Raw genomic sequence first — 10,743 nt, 5'->3', positions numbered from 1 at the left:
GATTAAGTATTTAATGTTTGCTATTGATTATATATTGACTATTACTAGACCACCATCATCAACCTATCAACCAGGAAATGCTCACGTGAAACCTAATATAAAATATATGTGATCTATGCGAAAACAATTATTTATTTAGTGAATCTCTTTGACATTGTATCAAACAAACAAACAATCAAACTCTCAGTCTCAGACTGATGAGTTAATGTTAGCAGCCCACTAAACTCTGTTGAATTCAACAGGTTGTCAATTCAAACGGAGAACATGATTTCCACTGCTGCGATGGCTTTCAAATGTAGACTGAGTATTTGTAAAATGATTCCCTCATTTCAGTGTTTCGCTCCTCTTTTAATCCTCTCTCCGGCTGTGCTCCATTGTGATGTCTCCCGTCAATGTTTCAGAGCACATTCACATTGGTATTGTCTGCACCAGTCATCTGGACTTGTGTGAGTTGCCATTGCATTGTGCGTTCTGATTCACGTCCTGTTCAATGTGGGGATGGACAGCCTCAAATTACTTACATGTTCTTTTTGTTAATCCTAAGGCAACGGAAGCAATTCCGTTGATTATTGAATATTTCATCTAAAAGTCTACACTGACAAGGGCCTTATTTTATCTTTTTCTTTTTTCATGAACAACTGGCTGCTTATTTTTCATTGTGCCTATGAGCAGTTTTGTTTTTATAGACTGGCTGTAATTCATTTAATATGATTATTGCACATTTTGTAGCCAATCAAATGAAAAACCTTTGAGTCTGATCTTGCCTTTGTCTCTCAATAGCACAATACTTACAATAATAAAGCCTAATGGTGGCATGTGTTAAAGATATAATTACTTCATAATAACAGCAAGTTCCCCCCCCCCCCCCCCTAAGCTATGTGTCATGAAGGCCTATACACTGTTATTACCCTGTTTCGGTGGCTTGCTCGACCAGTATTTCAGCTGATACATACATTGAGTTTGTCCTCCAGCTGCATATAATGTTTCTCAGGTCATTCTCTCTGTCTCGTGTGCCAGTCTGATGCTGGCTGCGATCCCACATCCACTCTCAATCACAGTGGCGTCCTCGGGGCGCGGTGACATCCACACACTGCCTGTTTACAACCAGGGTCATAAAGAATCTAGCCAATATTCCCAAATCAGCGCTCTCTACAAAGAGCTGCAAACAAAACCAGGCACAAGAGTATCATGCCTCTTTGTGCTCTCACCACGCCATCTAAAGAGGCCCTTCACATTTCTACTGTACCCGGGGCCACACAAACATAATGTGCTCATTACTGGCTCCTCAGAATTAGGAGTGCTGCTGCTGCTGTGTGTGTGTGTGTGTGTGTGCGCGTGTGTGTGTGTGTGTAAACATTATGAATGAATGTGAATGTCTGTTCAGTCACGTGTTTGTTCATTATGAATAGATGTGAATGTGTGTGTAGTGTACATGATAATGCCTGTGAATGTCTGAGTCTGTGTGTAAACATTAAGAGTGCATGTTAATGTGTGTGTGTGTGTGTGTAAACATTATGAATGAATGTGAATGTCTGTTCAGTCACGTGTTTGTTCATTATGAATAGATGTGAATGTGTGTGTACATGATAATGCCTGTGAATGTCTGAGTCTGTGTGTAAACATTAAGAGTGCATGTTAATGTGTGTGTGTGTGTGTGTGTGTTTGTGAGTGTGTGTGTGTGTTTGCATGAGCACGCATGCTCTTCCTCCTTCAACCATAAGGTAACAACCCAGGCGAACTGAGCGTGGTTTTATATGGTAATATGCACATTACCGCCCGCATCTAGATTGTCTATTAGTGGGCAGCCAGGCTACACTTCATTATCTCTTTTTATAAGAACCTGAATGTAATAAGCTGACAGGGTCACTATTATTATTATAATTATAAATTATCCCGCTAGTGTGTAATACAAATAATTCTTCATTCTTATTTTGGGGAGACATGGTTCACAGACCAAGTTGAGTAAAGAACGCTCTGCCTTTCTGAATTACACAATTTCACAGTGTTGTATGCCTTGACAAATAAAGGCAGACTCACACCATTGATAGATGTTGTTAGCTGGGCACGGAAGCAAAACTCCATTATCTTCTATTGTGTGTTGCCAAAAGAATATTTGATTAGGTGTTAGGGTTAAACTGTATTTTCGGACTGCAGTTGTTGGGTTTAGCTAATTGGAGACGACCATTTTCAAGGTATTCATTAAAGCAGAAATAAAAACATATTCCAACACTGTTTAATTGGGTTGTTCCAAGTAGCTTTTGAGGACAATAAGCAATAATACACAAGAGGGAGTGCTATACCGTGAGATTCTGGCTCTGCTGTGCTATGATCAAGTATATTACTGCTATTATACAACAGTTTTATCAGCAATTGTATCAGTAACACGTGCCTATTAGTTTCCTGTTTTGCTGGTGTAGAATGGAAAAATGGAGCAGTGGGTTGCTCAGTTGCAAATTCAGTTATATTACTGTGATTGATGCAATGTAGCAACATAATGTAAACAAAGCGGAGTGACAAGGAATTGATAGGTTACGAGTGCATCCCGCCCCAACAGACCCTGCCCCATCCTGATATTCTCTATTCATCATACCAAAATATAAGACCCCTATGGTTTTCCGCTTGCCTCACAGTTGCTGACCGTTAAAACAAAACAGACACAGTTTTTGGCGGTATCTGCTTCATGTCAAGCAGGATGAGAACCATGGTGTAGTTTCTCTGGAATGTGTGTATTCTGTTTTAGCCCTGTAAGTCACGGTCCTAAACAACAATTCCCACAAGGCCTCTGATTTAGCAGCATAGCACTCATCACCACTTCATCCCTCCTTCCATTATCTCTCGCTAAAACCTGTCAGATCATGTACTGTTTGTTTGTTTCTGCTTGTCTCCCCCTCCCATCTCTCTCTGCTGTGTCCTCGTGTGCACTCTTAAAAACTAAGACCCAATCTAAAGTCCTTTTGCTCCATAGGGTTCCTATGAAGCAAGTCTGAGGTCATTGGGGATTGCAGTCTCAGGTGGTGTACAGTAGTGATGAATGAGATTACTCCACAGCTGTTAAAGGGCACATTTTCAACCTTAATTATATTGTTTTCTGTTGTGAGGAGGACATACAATTGTACAGTGTTCTGTGTCTCAAGAGCACCCCCCGATGCTATTTACTCTACTATTTCCAACGGTAGTGTAACACGCCAACATTTTCGGAAATTAGCTTACTGTCTTCTCCAGAGATAGATACCAGTTTCCTCTCTGTGCGTTCAGTAGAAAGCTATCTGGCTGCATGTTAGCCTAGCTTAGCACAATGAATGGAAGCGGACATGACCGGTTAGCCTAGGCATTGTCCAACTAACACCTCTCCCGAAGGCTAACCGGTCATGTGCGCTTCCATTCATTGTGCTAAGCTAGGCTAACATGCAGCCAGATAGCTTTCTACTGAACGCACAGAGAGGAAACTGGTATCCATCTTCTTGTCTCTCTCTGGAGAAGACGGTAAACTAATTTCCCCAAATGTTGGCGTGTTCTTTTAAGGACATAGCGTCTGCAGTTCAGTCATTCAGTGGCGTTCATGTGGCCGAGGGTTCTCTAGAGACACTGGACACGTTAGTATTCTTTATGTTTTATATTTTATGCAGTTTTACGTTCGCTTTATGACTTCCTCACAACAGAACAATAGGATTAAGGTTGAAATTCGATTACGGTTGAAATTCGCCTCTTAACAGATTCACGACACCAAAACAACTGGCGGGAGGGTGAGAATATGGGGCCTTTAGCTACATTAGATGAGTGAACACAAAATGTATTATAAATATACATACTATACATAACAATACCTACTTTTCTAATTGTATACCTCAATATCATCATACTGTGCATTATGTACACAATGTATATTGCTACTGTTACAAAAAGCCATGCAATATCTACAGTACATTATATTGTATATCTATGAAACCTACTTTGTATTTCTCAATAAATAGTCATATATTATCCTCCTCTGGTATTTGTACATTCTAATACACATACTCTTTACACTGCTTTGGATAAATGTTTTCCCTTTCCCTTTTTTTTTTTTTTTTTTTTTTTTTACAACCTGATGAGAAATTATGGTTTGTGTCACTGAACGTATGTCCTAAGGTACGAGTTAATTCACTCCACATCCTCAGAGGACAGACATTTCTGCCTGGCCTCTTTGTCGTCAAATGTCACCTTTTTGTTCCTCTTGGGGTCTATCCACGAGTTATGGATGATGGCATTGTTGGGCAGCGGATCTGCCTCGATGATGGATACCACCCTCTTCTTCATCTTGCTCTTCAGCACCTTCTGGAACTTCTGCCTGGTGAAGGCGTAGAGAAGAGGGTGGAATATGGTGGTCCCATAGGCCATGACCAAGAAGCCCAGTCTGAGCTTGACCGTCAGGTCGCTGGGACCCACGCTCAGGATGACCGTGTTGAGTGCCGTGATGGGTGTCCAACACAGCAGGAAGGTGGACACGATCAACAGGGACATCCTGAACACCCGTTTCTGCCGCTCGCGCCTCTCTCTGTGTCGCTTGACGGCCCGGCGCAGGGCGATGATGACCGACACCGAGGTGCGCATCCCCAGCGTGGGGTGTCTGCTGCCGCTGCTCTGGGGGCCGTCCGGGGCCTCCTGCTGTGTTGTCATGGCCTCCTGCTGTGTTGTTGTCATGGCCGTCATGGACGGACGCTTTTTCCTGCGCGCCTTCTTCTTCTGCGAGGCGTGGAAACGTGTACCGATACGGATGTTGAGCGCCTGCAGGATCTTGGAATAGGTGATGAGCATGACAATGGCTGTAAAGAAGAAAATTGGGATCTGGGCCAGCAGATGGTAGTAGAGGCCAAGTTCTGTGTAGTACTGGTTGTGGTTGACTACTGTCTCCACCACCGTTTGGTTCAGCTCAGCTTGGCCACGGGCGAAGAAGCCCACCTCAATGAACGGCACCAGGAAACTAACAAAGGACAGCACCCAGATGGCGGTCAACAGAGACAAGGCACGACCCATGGTCAGCACCCGGTTGGCAGGTTTGACTGAGATGTCATATCGGTCAAGGGTGATCGCCAGCACGTTGGCAGCCGTGGCTACGCTAGCGAAGGAGATGCAGGCCTCATGGAAGCAACAGACCAAGGCCGTGTCTCCTTCCAGGGAGAGCAGCACCACCACTATGGTCAGAGGGATGCAGCACACACACACCAACACGTCCAGCACGTGGAGGTTCATGGTGACAATGTTGCTGACGGAGCTGATGAGGTTGGACTTCATGCAGTAGAGGGCCAGCACGGTGAGGTTGGAGCTCAGGCCCAGGACGATCTCCAGCATGAGGAAACCAGTGATGGAGACCTGAAAGCTGATGGGGTACGGGTTTGGAGTGGCCGGACTCATGGTGTGGCTGATGGGCTCAGTGTTGTCTGTGACCGTAACGTTGCTCATGGTGGCTTCTTCTTCCAGACGGGGAAGGATATGCATTATCCTGTAGGCAGGGTTGAAAGAGGGAGAACATAGAGGGGGGGGGGGTAGAGAAAAGAGAGAGAGAGGTTGGTGTTGGACTGTGTGGGTCGTGATTAGAGGAACACCTCACAGGAACCTGGAGGCTACTTCATATGAATCTCAAATGCTGGCTTGGACTGGGAGGTACCAGATTGTTCCTGCAATGCCAAATGAAAGGATCCTTTTATCTGTGAAATCCCATCAGAGGTAATGCTGCCAGTTATCAAATGATCAGGGGACGCTCGAGTTGAAATGAGAAATGCTAAGAGCCGTAGCTTTAAAAAAAAAAAAAAAAGAAGAAAAAAAAGGGCTGTAACTTTCCCCCCCCCCCTCCAGCATGCCCTGCAGATGAGATTGTTTCACTACGTGCGTGGCATGCCTAACCACGCCGCGGCCACCAGATGCTTCCTCTGTCATCACCAATCCTGATCGGACAGTGGTAACCACATCACACTACAGCATTAACAACACTACACAACAATACTGTACAATTCAAATGGACACATACGCGTGATTGACTGTGTGTGTGTCTGCTGCTGTCTTTGTGAATTCCACGACATAACGTGTCTTATTCCAGAATGAAAACAATGATGAAGCAAATATGGTTTTTCATGTCCCTGAGACATTAGGAATAGAATCATAGACAATACGTACCCTTCCCTCCAGCACTATCTGAGCCCCAGGGGGTTGTGATCAGGCTGGAGAGTCCATGTCGCATCCACAGAGACCAGCCTCACTCCATAGCACTATCCCCAGGGAGCAGGGGTTTCCGCTCGACCAGAGCCCAGGCTCCTCTCTCCACACCTCTGCTTCCTCCCAGAGAGGCTGGAGAAGCACCTGTCTGTTTGTCCGTCTGCCTGTCCTCAGACCGCAGCCAGTGTCTTTCCCCTGACCCTAAAGACGAGCAGCACAACCACAGCACAAGCCCCCCTCCCTCCACAGTGCGGCAGAGAGAGAGAGAGAGAGAAAAGCCTATGTCCTCCACAGTCTCTTACCCCCTCTTTCTCTCTGTCTGGTCTGTTTGTTTTGGCGATGGTGGGAGCGTTGTCGGATGAGTGGATCACGGATAAACTGTCGGAGCCATCTCCTGTTTATAAACTCATGGTATTCCCAGGCAGGAGAGACCCAACCGACCAACAAAACAAAGAGACGCACTGGGATGGAATGCACTGTGCATAATACAATCCAAATCCTCACTTTTAGCAAAGGGGTGTCCCCAACAGGGGCAGATAATGATCACAAAAGTATTTTTGGTTGAAATATATCGACATCCATTGACGTTATTCCAAAGAGGCAACGCTTGTCAGTATATTCCCAAATCCACACCATGTGTGGTGAGGACGACGTCCCACGTACGTCTCAGCGAGGCCAGTGAGTCCGGGCAGGGTACAGGTCCTCCCCCCCCCCCTGGGACCGCTAACGGAACAGGCCTTCACTCCCCAGCTCTCTCATCCGTCTCTCCCCACGCTGATTTCTCGTGGCCATTGACTTGGAAATGGAGCACAGTTGTTCACTTTGACCCCTGCACATGTGAAATGGCATGGTAGTGTGCATGCAATCACTGGTGACCGAGCAGGATAGCTCATGTGTGTATATGCATCTAGTCACAATAATGTGTGTGTGTGTGTGTGTGTGTGTGTGTGTGTGTGTGTGTGTGTGTGTGTGTGTGTGTGTGTGTGTGTGTGTGTGTGTGTGTGTGTGTGTGTGTGTGTGTGTGTGTGTGTGTGTGTGTGTGTGTGTGTGTGTGTGTGTGTGTGTGTGTGTGTGTGTGTGTGTGTGTGTGTGTGTGTGTGTGTGTGTGTGTGTGTGAGTGAGTGAGACTGGTGAGTGAAAGGAGGGGGAAATTGATTCAGAAATTGACTAGTAGGTCATCTTCATGAGTAGGCAATGAGAGAGTTCATCAGGCAAGACCCTGCCTCACTGATCACCGTATGCTGAAATCCTGGTCAGTGATTGGACCAGGAGGACCCGGGGACGACACACAACATCATCCATCTGTCCTTCAATCACACAACCCCTCCTTACTCAGTATCCTGGATTAAGGAGAGAGAGAGAGATAGAGAGGTTGAGTGTTGAGAATAAAGAGAGGGGGGATGCATTAGATTAAATAAACACCCGTTCTCTCAGCTCAGAGAGACGACAAGGAGCGTCTCATTAGCATAGCAGCACGCCTCTGGTGCCTCATCGTGTTGTCTGTACCGGCTGATGCACTCTACTACACCGTCTTTGGCAGAATTCGCATAATACTGGCGCTAATCATTTCCATGGGGGGCGGGAAGACAAACAGAAGCAATGTTGATGTGTTTACATAAACATCTGATAGCGACATCTTACGTCGACTACATCTCCCATTGGACCCAAAAAAAAAAACGCATTTAGATGATTAGAGGATAATGTAACTTGTTATACACTGATGATAGAGGTAAATGCATGCCAATTCAAGAATACAACCGTAATAGTGATGACGGGGGGTGTTATTGTTTGTTGGAGGGGGTCATGTATTCTTCATGTTAGGGTGATGAACGTGCAGCTGGAGCAGTATGTTTCTCACATGTCCTCATATATCCTCATACTGTCACAGATCCCTGTTCACTCGTGAGAGGGACATGCCTGCATGGCATTCGTCTAGAGAGTGATGTGCGTGATCCTTCCACTTTATTATGCCACAGAGTGTCAGCACTTACAACCGGTGAGTCGCGTGCTTTAGTGATGGCTGTGTCTATCACCGGCATGCAGGATGCAGAAGCGTGTGTGTGTTAAGGTCCACAGTGATGGCAGTTTACATGAGCAGTATGTGTTTTATACAGGTCCTGTGTGACTGTGCTGAATGTGACATTGCTTTTAACTAGATATAATAGATAATGAATAAGATATTATGTCAGTGAAACTGAGATTATCCTGAAAATCTGCATGGATGGCAGCTATCTCTTTTCCGTTGGGGAGTTTCTTACTTTGGTTTAATTTAAGCACCACAAAGAAACATTGGGAGAAGGCACATTCGTTCATACTTAATGATGTTGATGTTTTGGAGCAGTAAGATATACGATATACAAAAGATAAGTAAGATATACTCAAATCAGAGACATGCATCACCTTTGGTGATAATTCTTACACATAAAAAAAAAAAAACACACACACACACACACACACACACACACACACACACACACACACACACACACACACAGAGATAAATGTGTCTATTTCCTTAATGAAATCGTACAAAATGTAAGCTGAACGAAATGCACATCCATCAAATACAAACTAATTCATTCTTAAACACAACTGTATGCGTTTCCACGATGAAAGAGTTTCTCCTAATTACAGTATATGACTGAAGTCACTCCATCATAAATCTCGTACCTGTCCACCTCCGCGCCCTCCAGTTCCTTCACATTTGACAGGTCACAGAGATATTTGGCATTGAGCTCTGTGTTCGCTGCCTGCCGCACGCACTCTGGTAGTCAGAGGGTATACGCCGTAAATCTCAGTAAAGTGCCCAATGAAAACACACAGAGATGCTTACCAAGCAGGGAAATCACACAGGTGCTCCAGAGCCGGTCCACTGCCCTTGCCCATGCTGTCACCCCCCTCCTCTGCCTCCAGTACTGGAAAAACAATCTTATTTGGATGTGCGGACACCAACAGATGGTTTATCTCCACTGCTTCCTCCTCCAGCAGTTAACACCAAAGCCAGGATCAGGATTGGATCTGGACAGGCGTGCGAGGGTCATGCAACAGACAGATGTTGCTTTCCTCCTTTACCAGTGTCCTCAGTCCCCGGACAGTCAGAAGAAATAACAACAACTCCACAGAGATCAGTCCCTGACGAGGATGAGTGTGGGATTCTTCTCCTCTTCCCCCCCCCCCTCCTCTACCTATCCATGCAGATCAGTGCGGGTACGCTCTCCATCTCGTTCACTCTGCTGTCTCTCTGTTGCGCTCTCTCCCGCAGCTCACTGTGTGGAGAGGAGCGGCCAAGCTCCTAGTATCTCTCTCTCTCTCTCTCTCTCTCTCTCTCTCTCTCTCTCTCTCTCTCTCTCTCTCTCTCTCTCTCTCTCTCTCTCTCTCTCTCTCTCTCCCTCCTCTCTCTCTCGCTCTCTCACTGCGGAGGTTTGCAGTGCTGCCCCAGCCCTGATTGGTCTCTTGTAATAGGTTTAACCCTTTCCTCTCCATACAGAGGAGCTATATTTCCTTTTGTTCTGGGTCTGTCCTCTGTGCCCCCACCACCCAGCCCCCCACCTAGCCGCCTGCCAGTGACTCTGATATAATGTGGATTTGATATACAGCAGCTTTGTACCGTCAGGTTTCAACACAGCACTCTCTCAGACACACTGAACCCACAGGCTGCAGAGGTTTCAGGACAGGTAGGCGTGCTGCCGGTGAAGGCATCAGCGCAGCAGAGACATGAAATAGTGCTAGAATGATGCATTTATTAGCAGTGTCACAATGCAATGAAATAGTAATATGAGTGTTCATCACCGTACCAGAACGAGGCGGTTTAGGGAGAAAAAGAGAGAAAGGGAGAGGCAATATTTCTCATATTGATTCTGTGCACGTGGGTCTGTATATGTGTGCAAGTAACCATGAGAGAGAGAGAGAGATTATGCAGCCGAAAGATAGAGACAGAGTGATGGAGAAGAGTGCCGGTCTGATTGATAGTTTCAATGACTATAATTGTTCTGTCAGATCGGTGAGAGGTCGACCACCCCCTCGATTTGTTTGTCAAGGTCCATTTGTCTGGTGTGATCAGTGCCAGGGGGTCCAATCCTGGCACCTGACAGCCTGTACTTGGCGGTTGGTGGTGTGTGTGTGTGTGTGTGTGTGTGTGTGTGGGGGGCATCTGTCACCTTGGCATGCCCACCCTGATATACACCCTGCTGTGGTGCGTGGCGATTCATCAGGCACGGTTGTTCTGACAGTGACAACCTAACGATGGCACCTCCAGGATGTGGTAGGAGGAGGATAATGTTCCAAGGCATTCCACCGAGGCATTTCAAATCCAACACTCTTTTTTTGGAAGAAATCAGGGCAGGTGACAGTGGCTCAGGAGGTAGAGCGGTCATCAGGTAATCAGAAGGTTCCCGGTTCGATTCCAGCTCCTCCAGGCAGTGTATCGAAGTGTCCTTGAGCAAGACACTTAACCCCTAACTGCTCCCAATGAGCAGGTTGGCACCTTGCATGGTCGCCTCCGCTGTTGGTGTGTGAATGAGTGACTGCATGGGTGAATGTGAGGCATACGTTGTA

General features: G+C 46.1%; 1 protein-coding gene across 1 annotated transcript; it reads right to left on the bottom strand.

Annotated features, from left to right (window-relative positions):
- Positions 1-4,041: 4,041 nt before the first annotated feature.
- LOC311245678 (G-protein coupled receptor 22-like) lies at positions 4,042-9,411 on the bottom strand. The gene is made up of 3 exons (XM_084335618.1): positions 9,023-9,411; positions 6,151-7,529; positions 4,042-5,479 (listed from the first exon to the last, which is right to left on the bottom strand). The coding sequence occupies exon 3, from the start codon at positions 5,473-5,475 to the stop codon at positions 4,141-4,143; it is 1,335 nt and encodes a 444-aa protein (XP_084191744.1). The 5' UTR covers positions 5,476-5,479; positions 6,151-7,529; positions 9,023-9,411; the 3' UTR covers positions 4,042-4,140.
- Positions 9,412-10,743: the final 1,332 nt, after the last annotated feature.

This window comes from Notolepis coatsorum (assembly GCF_963971535.1).
Source record: "Notolepis coatsorum genome assembly, chromosome: 18".
In the NCBI taxonomy this organism is placed as follows: Eukaryota; Metazoa; Chordata; class Actinopteri; order Aulopiformes; family Paralepididae; genus Notolepis; species Notolepis coatsorum.
Note: the sequence above shows the minus strand (reverse complement) of the source record. Positions and strands in the feature narration are given on the sequence as shown.

What these genes read in the sequence shown, in the direction of transcription:
- LOC311245678 (XM_084335618.1), bottom strand. Translation starts at nt 5,475, where the DNA reads ATGCATATCCTTCCCCGTCTGGAAGAAGAAGCCACCATGAGCAACGTT.